Consider the following 19477-nt stretch of genomic DNA (forward strand, 5'->3'; position numbering starts at 1 on the left):
GGAGGTCGTGTACCCCGATGCGCAGCGCTGCGAGGAAGGCGGGCAGCAGATCACGCAGGAGGTGGTGGATAAGATGGGGTGCGTGCCGCGTGGATACTGTTTTTGGGTTGTGGGGCAAAGGCTGATGTGCGGTTGTGGTACAGAGATGAATATTACGGCAATGTGGCTGGGACCTGGGAAGCACCTGAAGGGGCGCACGTGGATGGGCGGTGTTATCATGCCCGAAGAATTCGACTATTTTCATGAGGTAAGCACTGAGCGCGCCTTTTGCCATGGCCCCTCACTCATGCATGTGGTAGTGGGCCCACAGCTGATTGTTTACTTCGAGCTCGCGCGGTGCAGCATGCGTGCGTATATGGACGAGCTCATGGCAGGGATGATCTTTGGGCTGCCGCCAGTGCTCAACTTTGGCTTGCTGGCGGTGCAGGCGGCAGTGGTGCCAGACGTGCTTGCGGGCCACAAGTTCATCTGCCTGGCAATCAGCTAGGCATTTGCGGGGAGCGATGTGGGTGGGCTGTGGGCACTGCGACGTCATGCATTTATTAAGTTTTCTGAAGTTCATATCCATAGTTACCATAGACAAGCCTTAGTTAAACTACAGCCAATAAATAAATATTTTTTGGAAATTTGGAATTCATATCGGTGTGAAGCATCTTGAACACCTTTTGTGTGCTGCTTATATGGCTTTTTATGACACTTTTATGACTTTTAACCTGCCTTAGACAAGTCACCTGGACTTTTCTAAGGAGGGATTCCACTTATCGAACTTTTCTAAGAGGTGAATCTACCTATCTAAGTAGGATCTTCTTGGAAGCTTAGGCCACTTTTTGGAACTTACAGTCTTGCACAAGCCCTGTAAGTTCCAAAAAGTAATTTGCTGTTTTCCTGATGTCCGGAGCATACTGTTACGAACTGCTCGTTCGGTAACCCCAAGAGTAGGAGGTTCTTCCCTAGGTCACTCATGGAGGATGTGTCGAACGATGGTCTCGGCTGTACGTGTAGCACAGGAGCCAGGAGTGTATTGCGATGTAGCAATGGTAGACAGTAGGAAGACTGCCTAAGAACGAAGGTTCCTGTATGTGAAGATACAGGAGAGTGAAGGCTGCAGTAGGAAGACTGCAGTAGAACGAAGAGAATAGACTGAAGAACCTCAGCCTACTCTATGGGCCTTTTATACTACTTTAGGAAATAGGGCGTGAGAATACCATATATGTATCCGTAGGTATACTCTAAGTCGTTCTCTCTCAATAACGACTACTCTTGTGTTTCTCCGTTAGTCTCCTTCCGGCCAGGAAAGACTAGGAGCTCAATGCCCGATGTGTGAGTAGTTTGTAAGGCGGCGTTCCATGCCCGCTACGCAATAGGCCCGTGATACTCGACCAACGATAAGGTGATCCGTTGGGAGTGGATGACCAAGGTTACTATCTGTACCTTGTTTGTACGCCTCACCTTGTGAGGCCACTTGATATTTGTGATGATCGTGTCGGAATAGACCGCCGTTAAGGCCCGACAGAACGTGATCATAACAATACCCCCTTTCTACGTCCTATTCGCCTGGTAGGACAGCGCTGTGCGCTTCATCGCCACTCCATATACGATTTGCTTTCTTGATCCAAAACGGTCTCCGGATGCGACTTCCGGGACATGACTTCGTTTTCTGGGAGGAAGACCGACTTACGTCGTTTGATCCTCTAGGAGTTTTCCATCTCCGTTGAGCTGTTTGTTTCTCGGCCATAACGCAGGGGTATCCAAGCCCTGGGCCACTAGGATGTTCTTCCTTCACCCGTAAGGATTGATCTTGCCGCGGCAATTCCATCGCGGTCTTACTTCCAGCCTCCTCTGGAACAGCATCAAGAAAGGCGTATGAATGCGAGTGGTGTGTGGATGAATAGAAACTCTAGCATGTGGGTTCCGATTCGTGTCATCAGGTTCTTCTTCTTCCTTCTCCGAGGGCCAAACCTTAGTGTTTCCAGGATAGTCGTTATCCTCGTGATTTTTGTTGTTCCTCTTGGCGTTCAGAGGATGGCGTCCACGGGCAAGTAGGTTGATCGCTTTACAAAGGCTTAGGCCTACTTCCCCAGACTACCATCTTAACGTCCCAAGCAGTATCGCTCCCATACGGTGAGCTCATCTCCGGTGAGGTTGCAGCCATAAATCCCAAGCAGTATCGCCCCCATACGGTGGGCTCATCTCCGGTGAGTTAGTTCGACGTCCAGAGTTTGTTTGATTCACTATGCGTATTGGGTTTGAGGCAAGGATGTGAAGAGAATTAGACTTGAAGGGTGCCGTGAAGAGTAAGGAGGAGTCTGACTCCTTCTCCGGATCGGCCCGTTCGCTTGCACGAATGGACATTAAGACCACAGCTGATATATTTGTCGGGTTGCGAGATATATCCACGATAGCAGTTTAAACGTCTTGCCGGACGTTCCGTAGTTTATCGTCGTTGCGGACGATACCTAGTTTTACGTCGTTACGGACGCCAGTAGTTTTACATCGTTTCGGATGTTATTAAGGCGCCCTGCGCTGCCTTGTAGTTTACTTCTAGGTCATTTGCAGACCTTCTTCATCATCAACATGGAATATCTGTGGGGAAAGATGTTTCTGCACGCCGGACCATTCATCGGTTATGTGCATAGGGCCCTAGACCAGACTTTATCCCGCAGGTTTCCACTGAGGCATGATGGGAACGGTTTATACTATATCAAACCGGATAACTTATAACGTCTCAATATTAGGAGACCGCTCAGTTTAATGCCGTGAGGTAGGCATCCTCGCAGTTTAACGCCGTGCGATAGGCGGGCTATCGTCTGACTATGTCCCTCGAGTCACGATAGGCTTTTCCTCCGAGGATGAGGGTAGTTTAATGTCATTTCGGACATTGTCGACACATTCTCGTCAAGAATGATGTCGACCGATGATCCCTATATTAAAAGGGACGAGTAGTTTAACGTCATCTCGGACGGTTGATGACCACGGTCTTGGTCAACAACCACAACTCCTATTCGGTAAGGAGCACGTAGTTTAATGTCATTGCGGACCGATTGACAGCATGGCGGTCAATCCACAACTCCTATACGGTAAGGAGCAAAATAGTTTTCCGTCATTGCGGACGCATTGGTGTCCAGGGGATTGGACATCAATGACAACCCCTAGGTCCAGGGGCACTAGTTTAACGTCGTCGCGGACGCGTGGTATCTTGTCAAGATCGCCACGCACAATCCCTATACTTGAAGGGACAAGTAGTTTAGCGTCGTTTCAGACGCGTGGGGATAACCTTGATTTCCACCACGCACGATCCCTATGCTTAAAGGGACAAATAGTTTATCGTCATTTCGGACTAGGAGACATCCCAATCTTGAGACACATCCTAAGATCCCTAGAACGAAGGGACAGTAGTTTTACATCGTTTCGGATGCCCGTAGTTTACCGTCGTTGCGGACGTCGATGCCATTTCCATTGCAAAAATGGCCTCGAACAATCCCTATGTGGAAAGGGACAATAGTTTAGCATCATCGCGGACGTTGTTTTGCCACAAATATTGTGGAAAAACAATGCTTAGTTTAACATCATCCCGGACGCTTCGTAGTTTATCGTCGTTGCGGACGAAGACTAGTTTAACGTCATTGCGGACCCTAGTAGTTTATAGTCATTGCGGACCAAGCCTTTGGTAGTTTTACATCGTTCCGGATGTGTTTTATGGCCTCGCATCATTATAGGAAGACTTGTGAAGTAGAGGCGGCCCGCTCTCTACATCATCTCATGCGCCAGCTGTAGGATCCCCTAATGCGGAAACGATCCTGTAAAACGGGAGATCCAAAGTGGGACGTCCCAAAACACCAGTCAGACCTTGACTGTGAGGGTTCACTTAACGAGTTGTGCATCATAATTTCCTGGCTCGGACTTGCAACCGGTTATGTATGGGCACTTCGCTGTACCAAGGCGAAGAGCCGGCTTGTCGACACCTACAAGTAGAGTATATGTCATGTAGAGGGTTCCCTAATGTGGAAAAAACCCTGTAAAACTGAGGATCCAAATGGGACGCTCGATGCATCTGTCAGATTAACTCCTTGACAGCGAGGATGTGAAAGGTTCCGCCGTAGGTCGTACGTGGAATTATGCCCGCTGTTGTCCTTGATTCGTACCATCATTTGAACCTAGGACTAAAATGGTCAGGTACTTCCCCTGCCTTCTTATCTTTTCACAGTTTTAAGACATGCAGGTCCGATAGTTTAGACGTCATTCCGGATGCGGGTAGTTTAACGTCTCTTTCGGACGAAGTCGTACAGTTTAACGTCTTGAGGGACGAACCTAGTTTTACGTCGTTGCGGACAATCGATAGTTTAAGGTCATTTCGGACCCTAGTAGGGGTAGGAGTTCCTTAACTTCCTTACCCCCTTTCTCGCTCCGCGACTGCCCTTCTCTAGTAGTCATAGGGTCCTTGGTACCCATCGCCTCCTTCATCAGGCCGATAATACGGATCGGCGTCGTCGTAATTCCCAGGGTCATCTAAAGCGTCCCATGCATCGAGCTCGGATCGAGTCCAAGAGCGATTTCTTCTAGCCTCCGAATCAGCGCGGCGAGTTCTGCGGCTACTTCGGTTATTCTGTCCCTCGTCTGTACGAAATCGAGCACTAGGAGGAGGCGTTCCAGGCTGGTGTCGAATACTCCCACCAGTAGTTGTTCCGCGGAGGAGGGTTGCCTGGGTTCCTCGACTTCTTCTTCCCTCGTTTCTTCGATAGACGGGCGGTTCCTCCTCGTCAGTACCCCCATGGGATAAGGGAAAATTTCGTACCCGGTGAGAGGGGGAAGTCGTGGGATTGCTATGTGTTGGGCGACTCTCCCGTGGCCTCGGCGAAGGGCGTTCCACGACCGTGCGCGGAGCCCTTCTTGGATTTGGTACAGCCGTGGGATGTTCTCCGGGACGTGGTACATTCCAGACGACAACACGGAAAGGGTCGGTTCTACTTGGTTGGACGGCGCCCAGTTCTCCGGTGAAGAGGAGAGCTGGAAGGAGCTCTCTGTTGACATACTGGGAGAATTCGTCGGGATGGATGAGGAGAGCTCGTGGTCGTCCGTCGTTATGTTCATACCAAGAGGCGGTGTCAGGGTCTGTTTGGAGGGCGAGTCCTCTGATCTGGAGACTGGCACTAGCCAGTCGTCGAGGTATGTCGCTATGCTCATTCCCGGGTTGCCCTGCAGCGAAGTTAGTGAGTCGTTGTAGGGCCATGGCTGTGGCCATTTGTATTACCGCGGAGATAGTGCTTCGCTGGAGGAGCGCGTCCGCGTGTCGCTCCAATTCTCCGGCATGAGGATTTGTACCAAGGGTAGTTCTTCCCATGGAGCGGGGAATCTGTCCACCAGTTGGTACTGGCGGAGGTGTAACTCCCTGTATAACTGGTATCGATTCAGTTTCTCCATGGCTTGGGAGTTGAGCTGCTGTTCTTGCTCGTAGTCCCGAGGGACCTGCAGTTCCAATGCTCGCCGCGATTGTAGCAGGAGGTGAAACTCCCACTAGTACTTCATCAGAGCCCGGTAGGTTTCTGTCATCAGGGTTTTCATTCCGTGATGCATCTCGTGGGGGCCCCTGGGATGACGGTCGGCGAGTTCTTTCCCTTTCTTTGAGCTTGGCGTAGTCCTCGGCGTCATCATCTGAGAAGTTATTGAGGTGTGGAGTGAGGGTGACGACGGCGGGCTCTGGATGGTGAGGGCTGGTTCCTCTATCAATTCGTCCAGCATTGCTTGGGTGAGGACTGGTTCCTCTATCCACTCGTCCGATGTCTGGATTGGACACCATAAGGACGACATCGGGGGAGGAGTTTCTGGATGGTGATGAAGCATCGTGGTCTTCGTGAAGGAGCATTTGGAGTGAAGGAGAAGGAGCTTGAGAGAAAAGTGGGGAAGATGTGGGAGGATGGTCTGTTTAGAGCTCTCTGGACGCTCTTTTATAGACTTTTCCTTCCGCTTTTCAGGGTGCTCCCGGACGAGGTTTATCAGGGTATTGGTCATGAAACTCCTTCATAGCTTCTTCCGCTGTCCCTTTTAGGAGAGTGTAGGGTTCCCAGGTGTTGTCTGCCTCGGGATATCCCATCCATTTGACCAAATATTTGGTTCCCCGTCCTTGTTTCTTTGAGTCCACGATCATTTCTACTTCGTAATGTTCTTCATCGTTTAATACCTCCGGCAATGGTCTGGCGAAGTTTTCTCCGTGTGCCTCGGTTTCCCTATACTTGGTTAGCGTTGCGGCATGGAACACCGGGTGGATTCTCCATTGTTGGGGAATTTGAAGTTTGTATGCCAGGGTTCCTATTTTCGCCAATATTTTAAAAGGGCCATACATCCTAGGAGCGAGCTTGAACTTTGGATGGGTTGTCCGGATATGGGTTCCTTCTAACCATACTTGGTCTCCTTCTTTCCATTGAGGGAGTTTCCTATGGAGGTCCCGGTTCTTGGCGTAATTGCTGGCTATTTGTAGGCTGGCTGCGGCTTCTTCCTGGACTTCTGTGATCACCTTAATGCGTTCAGCTACCGCGGGTACCTTTGTCTCCAGCGCAGTGTCGGCTGAATAAGGGGGATTGAACCCGTATAGCACTTCGAAAGGAGATTTTCCGGTGGCTGAATGTTTCCGCGTATTGTGCGAGAATTCGGCAAACGGCAAAAGGTCCACCCAGTTATCTTGGTGGTAATTGCAGAACGTTCTCAGGAATTGTTCAATCTCCTGGTTTACTCGTTCTGTTTCTCCGTCCGTCTGGGGATGATAAGCCGTGCTGAGAGCGGCGGTGATTCCTAGCCGTTTCCAGAGTTCTCGGGTGAACTTGGCCGCAAATTGAGGGCCGCGATCGGATACTATTTTGGTCGGCAACCCATGTCGACTGAAAACGTTGTTCTGGAAAAGCATGGTTGTTTCTTCTGCCGTGATCGTTTTCTTGCATGGGGTGATGACTATGCCTTTGGACAGACCTTGGTCCACTACCACGTTGATTGAGTTGAAACCCTTGCTTTCGGGTAGGTCCGTGACGAAATCTGTCGAGATGAAATGCCAGGGGACGTTGGTGGTTTCCAAAGGGTGGATAGGAGGGTGCGTCTTGTGCGTCAGATTCTTGGTTGATTGGCATACCGCACATCCGTCCATGTATTCATGGATGAACTTTGTCATGTTTTGCCACCAATAGTGTCGTTGTACCATTTCCAACGTTTTTGTTCTTCCCGGGTGTCCTACCGCGGGTGCGTCGTGATGCGTTTTGACAATAAGTCTTCGTATGGCATCGTCTTTTGGGACGCATATGTGGCCGTTTCGTCTGGTGATTCCGTCTTTGTGTGTCCAGTGTCCCAGTAATCCTCTCATTCCTTGTGGCCCTACTCGCAAAAGTTTGGCGAGGGCTACCCTTGTCAGGGCATCATGTTCCGATTTTGAGTGTCGGATGAGGGAGATGAGGTCCGAGGATGCAATTTCTGTGGACTTGATATGTCGTGTCGGGGACGGTTCTACCAGAGTTTCGTCAGATTTGTTAAAAAGGTTGGCCGGGAGCAAAATTTGAGCTTTGTTGTCAGATTCCACCCCCTCACTTAGATCTGGACGCCTAGACAGAGCATCGGAATGATTTGTTGATCCTGCTTTATAGCTGAGCGTGAAGTCGAATCTGCTCAAATAAAGGCTCCAACGGGCGTGTCGTCGTGAGAGATCGCGTGCCGTTTGGAAATGTTCCAGGTTTTTGTGATCTGTCCAGATCTCAAATGGGTGTCGTGCACCTTCAAGGTAGTGATTCCAGTGTTCCAACGCTTTTATGATGGCCAGGAGTTCGCGATCGTGGACGTCGTAGTTCCGTTCTGCTGGTGAAAATGACCCGGAAAGGAATGCGACTGGGTGCCAGTCACTATCTTTTCCTTCTTGCAGGAGGGTGGCTCCGTAAGCGATTAGTGAGGCATCCGTTACTAGTCGATATGGATGCATGGGGTCCGGGTAGTTTAGAACGGGTTTACTGATAAATGCCCTTTTCAATCGTTCGAAAGCTTCCTGGCATTTTGAAGTCCAGTTCCATTTTGCATCCTTTTTGGTGAGGTCGTGCAGAGGTCGTGCGATAAGGGAGAACTTATCGATGAAACGCCTGTAGAAGTTTCCTAGACCTAAGAAGGAGCGAATGTCTCGGACGGTGCGTGGGACTGGCCAATCTTGTATAGCGTCCACTTTTGAGTCTTCCATTGCGACATGGTCTTTTGAAATTGTGTATCCCAGGTATTGGAGTTTTTCTTTATAAAACTCGCACTTTTCTGGCTTCAGATAGAGGTCATTGTCGCGCAAGATCTGGAAAACTTGGTTCAGGACCTGGATGTGTTCCGCCATGTTTTTGGAAAAGATGAGGATGTCGTCCATATATACGGTTATTTTCCGGGCCGTGATGAGTTCTCTGAAGATCATGTTCATCATGGCCTGGAAGGTGGCTGGTGAGTTAGTAAGGCCGAAGAACATCACCGTGGGTTCGTAAGAGCCCAGCGGAGTGATGAAAGCTGCCTTCCACTCGTCGCCCTTCTTGATTCGTATATTGTTGTATCCCCACCGTACATCCAATTTGCTGAAAATGGTGGCCCCTTTGATCACGTCCAATAGTTCTTGGATTAGTGGAAGGGGGCACACATTTGGGATGGTGTACGAGTTCAAATGGCGATAGTCCTGTACCGGGCGCAGTTTTCCATCTTTCTTTCCTATAAAGAAAAATGGGGCTGCCGTTTGTGAGGTGGATCGACGGATGGTCCCCCGAGTGAGGTGTTCCTTGATGAATTTCCCTAGTTCATCATGTTTTTCTGGGCTCAAGGCGTAGATTTTTGGTACTTGAGGTTTGAAAGTCAGTTTCAGGTCTATGGCGTGGTCCCAGTAAGTGTGCTCTGGGAGTCGCTGCGACTTTCGTTCGCTAAAGATGTCCAAAAATTCGTGATGCACCTTGGGGACTCTTTCCTTTAGATTGGTGACGACGATTTCGTCCTCCAAGTCCTGGTCGAAGCTGGCAAATCCTGACGGTTCGGGAGCCAGTTTCCGAATAACTGGTTCCTCTATGGCCTGTTTTCCTGAGTTTTTATGTGGGAGATCAGGTTCTCCCCCGTTTGGTGAAAGAGATGGTTTGGCTTGAGCCTTTCGTTTCTCTTCTGCGTATTTCCTTATGTCCTGTAGGAGCCATTTCCTTTTGAGGTATGCTCGTAATTGGACACCAAACGTTCCGCTATGATCGCGGAGTCCTACATCTTCCGATAGTCTTCGGAGATGTTCTAGGCGCTGTTTTTCGCGCTCGTTAATGCGTGGTTTGTGCCGTGGCTCCACGTCTGATAACCGCCTATTGTTTTGCGGTTCTTCCCTTGCCCTAGTGAACCCATGTGGTTGCTGGCATTTCTGGGGGCACCGATCAAAGTGCACTTCACGTCGCCTGCACTCTATGGAGGGATCGTGGTATTTCAACCAATCTGTTCCTAGGATAAGGTCGTCTTTCCCTAGATTGGAGATAAACATCTGGACGCGTTCAGTATGCGTTTGTCCCTTGATGTCCCAAATGGTGAGGTTCACATCCAAGGCTGATCGGATGAGACCTGCTTTATTAATGGTGTCATCGACGTTCCGGACGCGAATGGGGTTGTTGAGTGTGTAGGTGGGGAAGCGATGTCTCCTGACCCAAGTTTTGTTTACTATAACCCCTTCGCATGCCGAGTCGATGGTTGCCTTTGCTCCAGCGTATTGACTCCTGTTTGATACTTTCACGTTCAGGCGTATGGGAGTGATGATACGGTCGTTCATTGCTCCGATACGAATACAAGTGCGGGCATCAAACTCGGGTCGTCCTTGACCTCTCTCCTTCGCTGGTGAGGGAGAGGTCAGGAAAAACGCTCCGCGTGTCCCAAGATCACTTCTCTTGCTTCATCTTCTCCTAGTTCTCCGAGCACTGCTCCGATTCGAGCAGAATGACTGACGCTTCCGTCTCCCCGTCGTCCGTTAGGTAACATAGCGCGTTGCCCATGGTTCGTTTGGGGTCGTCCGGATGGGGCAGAGTGAGGACGTTCCATTGAAGGACCAGGTTGTGGTACCCGCTGGTTGTTGCAATGAACATCCTCTGTCTCCATTCCTCGATATATTCCCGCTTGGTCTCCCATAGCGGGTGCGTCGTCTTCTCCTTCAAGATCAACTGCGCGGTTTCCTCTCCCTGTCGTACCCAAGCGTCTCTTCGAGTTTCCTCGAACTGGTGGAACGCCTCTGCGGGCCGACCAGCAGTTAGCGCCAGAGTGTCCTATCTTTCCACAGTTTGAACAAGAGGTGGCTCGCTTGCCGTCAAATTTTCTCTTTTGACTTTGGGTGTTACGCTTCCTGGTAGCGTCGATGTCCATATCAACCACCTGATTATTCATCTTTCGAGGAGCGTTTGTGGAGTTATAGTGGATAGCGGGTTGGGAGTGGAAACGGTTTAGATAGTCGCTGCGGAAGGAGGTGGAGTTGGCGAGGATGGCTTTTTGAGCAGATCTAGCTCTGAGTCGTCCGTCTATTTCGCAGGCTGTGTTTATCCAATCCTGAATGTTGTCCTTTGGCTGTACTTCTTTGTCATATATTTTGTCCATGACACGCGGGTCTAACCCGCGTTGGAAGTAAGGGACTTGTTCTTTGTCGGAGATGTCGGCATCGGCGGCGATGAGAATGAATTGGTTGGAGTATTCGTCAACCGTCATTCGTCCTTGGGAGAAGGCCATGAGTGCGCTTCGCGCTTTGTCTGTCTTGCCCGTCTCCCTAAATTGGAGCTTGAACTTTGTTAAAAAGTCCCTCCAGGTTCCTAGATCAGTGGGAGGGTCCGCTCCTACTGATTTGAGGAGGAAGTTCTCGGCCCAAGCTCCTGCCGTGCCATATCTCATGCATGAGAGCACCAGGGATATTTTGTCTTGATCGGTCTTGTACCGATCGGATTCTGCTGCGAAAAGAAGGAGGCATTGGAGCATGAATTTCTGGGATTCAATGCGGTTGCCTGTATAGTTGTCTGGGAGTTTGACCTTTCCTCTTCCGGGTTGTACTGTCGCGGAAGGGGGGTCTGTAGAAGTCGAAGCTTGCCCCGACATGTTGGCGAGCGATTCGTTTCGGGTGTTGATCGGTGTTTGGTCTGGTGAGTCGGAGTCTGATTCCGAGGTTGTTTCCTCTTGCTCCGAGTCTTTGGGGATTACCGGCGCCGGTTCCCTGTATTGTGGGGCTAGTTCCCACTGAGCTTCTGTTTCGTTCCAAATATCCTCTTCTTCTGTTCCGTCTTCAAGGGTGAAGTAATAACGCCCGTTTCGGTATGAGCAGTTATCGTAATTCGGGGGGGCGTATCTGTTGTTGTCTTCGTAGACCCAGAAGTCCCCTTCGCGCCGGATAGGGCGATTGTTGTGACAGAGTTGGTTATCGATACGTCTAGTGCCGGGTGGATATTCCTGGCCTAGGTCTTGCTCCAAAGTGTGTGCAGCAACGCTTTCTTAATGGGGGTCTATTGTCCCCACCAAGGAAGGTTATGAGAGAGAGTGTGGCAGCAAGCTAGTGCGAGCAAGGTAGGGGCAGAAGAGTCTATTCTAGTGTTACGAACTGCTCGTTCGGTAACCCCAAGAGTAGGAGGTTCTTCCCTAGGTCACTCATGGAGGATGTGTCAAATGATGGTCTCGGCTGTACGTGTAGCACAGGAGCCAGGAGTGTATTGCGATGTAGCAATGGTAGACAGTAGGAAGGCTGCCTAAGAACGAAGGTTCCTGTATGTGAAGATACAGGAGAGTGAAGGCTGCAGTAGGAAGACTGCAGTAGAACGAAGAGAATAGACTGAAGAACCTCAGCCTACTCTATGGGCCTTTTATACTACTTTAGGAAATAGGGCGTGAGAATACCATATATGTATCCGTAGGTATACTCTAAGTCGTTCTCTCTCAATAACGACTACTCTTGTGTTTCTCCGTTAGTCTCCTTCCGGCCAGGAAAGACTAGGAGCTCAATGCCCGATGTGTGAGTAGTTTGTAAGGCGGCGTTCCATGCCCGCTACGCAATAGGCCCGTGATACTCGACCAACGATAAGGTGATCCGTTGGGAGTGGATGACCAAGGTTACTATCTGTACCTTGTTTGTACGCCTCACCTTGTGAGGCCGCTTGATATTTGTGATGATCGTGTCGGAATAGACCGCCGTTAAGGCCCGACAGAACGTGATCATAACACATACATCAAGATACATGGCATGTCTGTTATGACTTGACCTGCTGAGACCTTGTGGGGTCAGTCTATTCAACAGTCTAAGCATCACATGCTAGGCGGCTCCACTTTAGAGCATACATTAAGGTATTCAACATGTCCTTAAGAGCCAACTGGTCTGATGGTTCTTCAAGACATTGGAAGAGGATATATGATGGGAGTCATAAGCATAGGGATTAATAAGATCATTCACATGCCATGGGCTTAGGGCTTATAGGTAAGCACCTTGTCATACCTAGTTGGATTGGTGAGACTGGGGAAGTACAAGAGTAGGCACTGACTGAGAGAGACAGTGACCCACACTTTCCTGAGATAGATATCCAAAGAAGCACATGGACTCTTACCTTATGCCCTATACAGTATATAAGGCCCATAGAATAGGCTGAGGAGCTTCAGTATATTCCCTTTATTCACTACTGTCTTCCTACAGTGGGACCTTCATTTGTTTATATCTTCCTATATGAACACTTTGTCCCCTGCTGTCTTCCTACAGTAGAATCACTATGACTACTCCTGTATTAATCTTCTAATATAGTCGAGACTTCCTCATCCACTCAGTCTATTGTGCGACCTAGGGAGAAACCTATTACTCTTAGATTACTGAATAAGCAGTTTATAACAAAGAAAAAGAAGAAGAAGCATCTGAGTCTGAATCCTTGGATATTCAAACATCAATCAACACCTGAAATCAAGTATTACCAATATATCGGTGCTAGGAACAACAAACCTCCCTACTACAGCCGCACAATCTAAAAGGGGCAAAATCAAACTTCCTAACAATTTCTCCAGCAATAAGAAATGATTGCAGAAGTTCATATTGAACTGTCTCCTTTTTTTTGCAACAGAATCAGACCGGTATCAGACCAACAAAGACAAAGTTTCCCTAGTCCTCTTATATATGAGAGATGGTACCACTGGCATTTGGGCAGAAAATTTTCTTAAGAAAACAATCAGAGCCTCTGGGAAATCACCCTCTTGTATTATGCTCTAATTAGTTCTATTTATGCATAATTAAGAATGATTAGGGTTAGAGATTATTTGCTTACCCCCCCCCTAAACCTGTTCTAATTAGACATAATCTTCCTAAATTAGGAACTATTAGGATTGATTATATTAATTATAGCTTGAAATTTCGGAAAAATAATAATAAATCAAGCATCACAGTTCTCATAGCCTTCTTATAGAGTCATGTCTATTAGAGCACTAGTTCAATACCTAAACACAAAATATACCTTATAAGTAACTTGCCTTTTGCCAGAGTTGAACTAACAATCTCATATATACAAGCACCTGGGACAGATGCTCTAAGCCACTAAGCCATAAGGTCTAATATATGAACTTGGTAATCTAAATAAGTAGACATAATATAGGCAACCTCAACATCTCAAATTTTATTCAACATTTATCTTTCCTCTCTCTTATAAATAAATAGGTCAATAAATACCCAAAAAACCAGGTCTTTCAGGATTTATTTAAACACCAGCTAAGAAGATAATAAACCAATGGAAAATCAATAATACACTTTATATAGGATAAAAACAAATTATAGCACTTACACAATTTGGATTTAGAATGTGTAAAACTATGATTGAGTGTAATATTCAATAGGACTCTACTAGTATAGACAATGCTATCTTAATTTGTAAATTTGATCAAAAACATGATTATGAATAATTAGCCATAATTAGCCATAATTAGTATCATTAATGATTATTGATAATTAAGATCCAATAAAAGAGAGGGGTTTTCCAAATAGCTATTAGTGAGGTAGAGGGTTGGGACAAGGGTATATGTATGGCATGCCTATCTATAAATAAGCACAAGATTATTGGAAATGATCTTAATATGCTTGGTGCACATATTTCCTGCATAGTAGGCAAATATATCAATCTGGCACTACATACCAATATGACTGTCTTTTCCACAGCCTAATAGCTAGAGAAAAACACCAAGTTTAAGCATATTCTATATAACAAGGCAATGAACAATATGGATGGTGCTAAAAATTCTAATATCAATAGTGATGGTGATTATGTGCTGTATGAGACAGTATTGACTACTATACTGATATACAAGGTCTACAAAGCTGCATATAGTACATCCCTAAGCCCAACCTGCATGTTGTGTCCTATAATGACTAGTAGCAGGCATTGGCTAACAATAACAACTTTAATGATCTTGTGTGCAAGGCCAAGATACTGAGGTCTTCATAGCCTTTTGTGGCAGTTGCCAAACTACCAACAAAGTGGCTGGGGGCATTAATGCACATTTCTCTCTTTCCATGTCCCTTATGAAGGCACCTAGAATGTTAGCAAAAGAGCTATAAGATGATGGTGCAGGCATATATGAAGGAGAGTAATGTGCTGAAATAACATAGAATGTGCTATATCTTTATTTTCTTACTGATAGAGCAGTAGTACCTACTATTTCCTACTGATAATAAAAGACTTGGTGTGGAATTAGTGCTAATCTCATGAACTTAGAAACTATCTTTTTAGCCACAGAAAGAGGTAGTTCCTAATTTGGAAATCCAATCCAATGCTCACAATGTGTTGCTCCCAATTAGGAAATTAGACACTTTTAGATGCTATTAACACTTTTAGATACTTTGAGACACTATTAGATATAATCCAGAGTCAATACAAGGGGGTAGTTTCCCAGATAAGCTTTCACACCCCACAGTTCAGAGCTCATTTGCACTCATCTCAACTATCAAAATTGTCTTTGTCAACTCCCAAAAACTTGTCATCCTTGTTATTCAGCCTCATTCACATTTGTACTCATCTCTTCACTTGTACCCCTCGTCTTCCCTTATATATTGTCAGAGTCCCATGTGGCTCTTGAAGCCCACAGTTGTCAGTTACAGCACTACCTTTTTGTTACCAACCAAATCTCCAACATGACCGACCAAACATTTGGTCAGTGTTTGGCACAGTCCCAAAACCATTTGGGTACCATAATCTTACACCCCCATTGCTTCTCAGTACACCTTCAATTTCTAAAGTCATTGCTAACAATTCCTTGTGTATTAAATACTAGCTCCAGCACCCCTTTGCTCTAAAGGTTGTTTTGGTGTTGTGGTAGGCACTTAGAGACACCTCTAGTGTATCAATGAAGTCATACAAGAAGTTGCATCTGGTCTTACCAGTTAAGAAAGCAATTGCTTATGGAATGACAATGAGGCTCATAAGCAGTGGGTAGTCCTCCTAGGAGTTAAGACTTAGAGAGGGGGTGATGTTATGACTTGACCTGTTGGGACCCTATGAAGTCAGTCTATCTGATAGTCCTAGCATTACATGCTAGGCAGCTCTACTCTGGAGCATACATCAAGGTATTTGGCATGTCCTTAGGAGCTAACTGGTCTAATGGATCTTCAAGACATCAGAAGAGGATAAATGACAGGGTTATAGGTAGAGCAGCTTAGTAAGATAGCATTCACATGCCATAGGCTAAGGGCATATAGGCAAGCACTTTATTGTACTGAGATAAATTGGTTCGATTGGAAAAGTACAAAAGTAGGTGCTGACTGAGAAAGATAGTGACCCATGCTCTCCTGGAATGGGAACTAGGAAAAGCACACGGACACTTACCCTATGCCTTATACAGTATATAAGGCCCATAGAATAGGCTGAGGAACTTTAGTCTATTCTCTTTGTCTGCCACTGACTTTTTACAGTGGAACCTTTGTTCTTTCTATATCCTCACATACAAAATCTTGTCCCCTACTGTCTTTCTATAGTAAGATCACTGCAACCACTCCTGTATTAATTTTTTGATACAGTTGAGACTCCCTCATCCACTCAGTCCTTTGTGTAACCTAAAGAAGAACCTATTACTCTTGGGTTACTGAACAAGCAGTTTATAACATCCATGCAATGAGCCAGCAGATGTAAGTGGGAGAACAATAGATAGTTCCGCTGATATGCTAGAGGTGGTTCTAAGTGCCGAGCACAACACCAAAACAACCTCTAATGCAGGGGGTGCTAGAGCTAGTATCTGATACACAAGGAATTGTTAATGAGGACTTTAGAAATAGATGGCGCACTTGAAAAGCAGCGAGGAGTGTGAGATTATAGCGCCCAAACAGTTTCAGGACTGCACCAAACACCGACCAAACGTTCGGTCAGTCGTATTGGCAATTCGGCCAGTAACGGGGGGGGTAGTGTCGTGACCGACAACTATGTGCTTTAAGAGCCGCACAGGACTCTGACAATATATGAGGGAGGACAAGGGGTATGAGCAAAGAGACGAGTACGAACGTGAACAAGGCCAAACGACAAAGATGACAAGTTTTTAGGAGTTGATGGAGATGATTTCGATGGTTGAGACAAGTGCGAATGAGCTCTGAACTGTGGGGTGCAAAAGCTGGTTTATTCCAGAGGTGTATGTAGGTTTTTATAGTAAACAGAGCCCCTAAGTAAAATATTAAACAAGAAATGAGAGTAGATGTCAAATGGGTGCCAAGCCTTAGCAATCAGAGAAGATAAGAAGGTAGGTGAGATGTCCATATGGGTTCCAAAGGTGACAAGGTAAAAGTTAATCAGCGATGGCGAAATCCCAAACGTTTGGGATCCATTGCCCAAGTGTAGGTAGCCAGAACAGGCATTGGAGAACCAATGAAAATAAAGAAGACATATCGTATGACTAGGATAGCCAAGTAATGGTGCAAGCTTGTGTTTGACCGACTATATGGAAGTCGGGAAGATAAGCAATAAGGACCAACCGACTCACAGAGGATATTGGCCAATACGGCCTACTGGCTTTGATCTTGTAAACACTTATTGTAACACTCCTATGTGGTCATGGTGGGTGCGTGAAGTGTGGGCAAACTGACCCAAGTGCTGCTGAACGTCCTTCGGTGGCTTGTCGTTGGTCAGGTAGGGACTGACCATGTTCGGTAAAAGTTGGCATCTTCGGTACTTGTCGAGCACTATTTGGTATCTCCCCCAAGCTTCCTGAATTCCTCCCTCGGACTCTAGCGCGGGTGCATGCTCATCACCGCTACCTATATGTGGCTACCATGAGTTGTTTGGTCTGTAGCCTAGAGTTGACAAAAAATAGACAGAATAATAGTCAATGCATTGAATAGCAGCGCAAACATTAAGAGGAAGACAAGGATAAATTGGGATAGAAGAAATGTAACAATTAAGATGACAATAAACAGCATAAATGAATGCAAGACAATCCCCTCTCTAAGTCCTAATCTTACGCCATGTCCTTTAAGTAGTATCACAACAATACTTTTCAGCTTTTTCTTCATTGAGGAGACTTCTAGTCTAGCCTCCTGATCCTGCTACTGCTACGGCACAACACTGCACCCATTGGCCAACATCTGATTCCAGCTGCTCATCATTGACCTTGTAATTTGGGACAACATCAAATAAGTGGCCTAAATTAGTATCTGGGATACTTGGGGTGAGAAGGTTGCGGTAAGGTGCCCGACTTCTACCTGTAGAAGCATTGGAGCTGACAAGTGGGGGTCCTAACTTTTGCCGCTTATGAAGTTGGCAAGGGGTCCATTCTGAAGGTTCAATACTAAGTTTCCGAATAGCTCAATGTTTGCACTGAGGGGCAAATGTCTGAGGTTGAGAGACAAATGATAGGGGAGGATTTGGCTTAACTCATAAGTAATATGACTGGCTACATATATTCATTTGAGGTTCCATACTTGCTGCAGATGCTAGAGATAACAGACATATGACAAAACACCAAGTTGCCAAGTTTTTTTCCAGCATTCAACATGACAAAGTGTGGCTTGACTCTTAATATTAGTGGTGGAAGGGTGTTAAAGGGATACAAGGATCTCAACTTGTGAGTTGAAACTATCTTGTTGAAACTACGTGATCTTAGAAAGATTATCAAATAATGGGATAAGATAATATTCAAATGTCTCTGTGCTATTATAAAGCTAAAGAGGAAATAAGCAAACAAGTCAGTTTGCTTGTTTGAGATGCCTACATTATTGATAGAGGGGATTTTACAGCTTTTTCCAGGATCAACTTGAAACTACCAATCCCATAGCTTATCTATAATGTCTATCAAAGGAAAAATACCCAGATTTTAACAGATAATGCTATTTATGGCAAACTGAAAGGGCATTAGTTGGTACCATAGGGTAGGAAGAAGCTCATGCATGTATTACAGTGTTTGAGCTAGTATTCAAATCTATTGAATTATATTGCATTCTGAAAGCCCTATCTATATATGATAGCTAAAAAGGACCTAATCATGAGTGATGAGCATAAAGCATAAGTAGTAACAGACCATGAGATGGTTGATCCAGTGGTGTTTTTTTAGTAAATGACAACAATACAATTGTGTTTTGAAAGAAAAAGTCTCTATGATGGGGCATCAATCTATATGGTCTTTGGGCTGGTGTATTGGTGTTTCTGTAGCCTTGTGCTTTAATCTGCAGGATAACGGTGCCATAGCTTACAGTTATAGACCCTTAACATAGACTGCAATTGAGAGCTGAGCAATGACTCATCAGCTAGAGGGTCAGGATAGGGAGTTAGGATGTTTTTTGAAGAGGAAGCAATTAACAAAGGAACAGTTATCATGATTCAAAAGTTATCTTCACTAATTACTGAGATTGTTCCATTTGTGACTGGTAGAGCTATCATTGTCACAGTAAGTCACAGTCACATGTATCTCTACTCAGATTGTGGCACAAGGGAGTCTTCATAGGTTTTCATTGCTTCATTGCACAATTACAAACTCAAGAGCATATTTTGTCAAGGGCACCATTCTCATTGATATCTATCAGTAACCTTGAATAAATACCATATGGTCTGAAAGATTATTCTCCCAGTATATTAAGATGGTACTCATAGCTTGTGCGGCACATTACAGGCTTATAAAATGACACAGACTGAAGGAAAGAGCTATAGATGCATTTTTATCTCAACTCTTATAAGACTTATGTTGGTGACTTGTCATATCTCATAGAAAAGTCACTTGGCATCGCCAATGCTAATGATGTCACTGGATCTACACACTACATATGTTCCTCAAGTATTGTTCACATTCCAAGCTGGCATGTTTGAGGTGGGCATAGTCCCTCATAAACCAGAGCCAAGCACCTGCTTGGCTCTGGTAGCAGCTTATTCTCTATATCATTGTGAAGGGTATAATCTGCTTGCGCTTGATATATGAAATATTGAGTTTCTTGGAAATTGTTGACCAGAATTGTATTGCAAGTTGATTGTTTGGAACCATCTTATTTTCCCTATCAACAAAGTAAGCATCTGACCTA

The 19477-nt window shown here is 46.0% G+C and overlaps 6 protein-coding genes across 6 annotated transcripts; 2 read left to right on the forward strand and 4 right to left on the reverse strand.

Moving 5' to 3' along the window:
* Positions 1-124: 124 nt before the first annotated feature.
* HETIRDRAFT_322539 (uncharacterized protein) lies at positions 125-487 on the forward strand (the record flags this gene model as incomplete). The annotated part of the gene is made up of 2 exons (XM_009550385.1): positions 125-247; positions 311-487. 2 exons carry the CDS (start codon positions 125-127, stop codon positions 485-487), a joined length of 300 nt encoding a protein of 99 aa, XP_009548680.1.
* A 3933-nt stretch (positions 488-4420) lies between these two features.
* HETIRDRAFT_428419 (uncharacterized protein) lies at positions 4421-5860 on the reverse strand (the record flags this gene model as incomplete). Its single annotated transcript, XM_009550386.1, has 1 exon — positions 4421-5860. The coding sequence occupies one exon, from the start codon at positions 5858-5860 to the stop codon at positions 4421-4423; it is 1440 nt and encodes a 479-aa protein (XP_009548681.1).
* A 2367-nt stretch (positions 5861-8227) lies between these two features.
* HETIRDRAFT_322932 (uncharacterized protein) lies at positions 8228-8443 on the forward strand (the record flags this gene model as incomplete). Its single annotated transcript, XM_009550387.1, has 1 exon — positions 8228-8443. A coding segment is annotated over one exon (216 nt), but the record flags the coding sequence as incomplete, so codon positions are not given.
* Positions 8444-9397: 954 nt separating this feature from the next.
* HETIRDRAFT_48849 (uncharacterized protein) lies at positions 9398-9775 on the reverse strand (the record flags this gene model as incomplete). The annotated part of the gene is made up of 1 exon (XM_009549634.1): positions 9398-9775. A coding segment is annotated over one exon (378 nt), but the record flags the coding sequence as incomplete, so codon positions are not given.
* A 77-nt stretch (positions 9776-9852) lies between these two features.
* HETIRDRAFT_322290 (uncharacterized protein) lies at positions 9853-11076 on the reverse strand (the record flags this gene model as incomplete). Its single annotated transcript, XM_009550388.1, has 1 exon — positions 9853-11076. The coding sequence occupies one exon, from the start codon at positions 11074-11076 to the stop codon at positions 9853-9855; it is 1224 nt and encodes a 407-aa protein (XP_009548683.1).
* A 5924-nt stretch (positions 11077-17000) lies between these two features.
* On the reverse strand, positions 17001-17482 carry HETIRDRAFT_419738 (uncharacterized protein; the record flags this gene model as incomplete). Its single annotated transcript, XM_009550389.1, has 2 exons — positions 17001-17227; positions 17464-17482. The coding sequence occupies 2 exons, from the start codon at positions 17480-17482 to the stop codon at positions 17001-17003; spliced, it is 246 nt and encodes an 81-aa protein (XP_009548684.1).
* Between the last annotated feature and the right edge of the window lie 1995 nt (positions 17483-19477).

Source organism: Heterobasidion irregulare (assembly GCF_000320585.1).
Source record: "Heterobasidion irregulare TC 32-1 unplaced genomic scaffold scaffold_07, whole genome shotgun sequence".
Lineage (NCBI taxonomy): Eukaryota > Fungi > Basidiomycota > Agaricomycetes > Russulales > Bondarzewiaceae > Heterobasidion > Heterobasidion irregulare.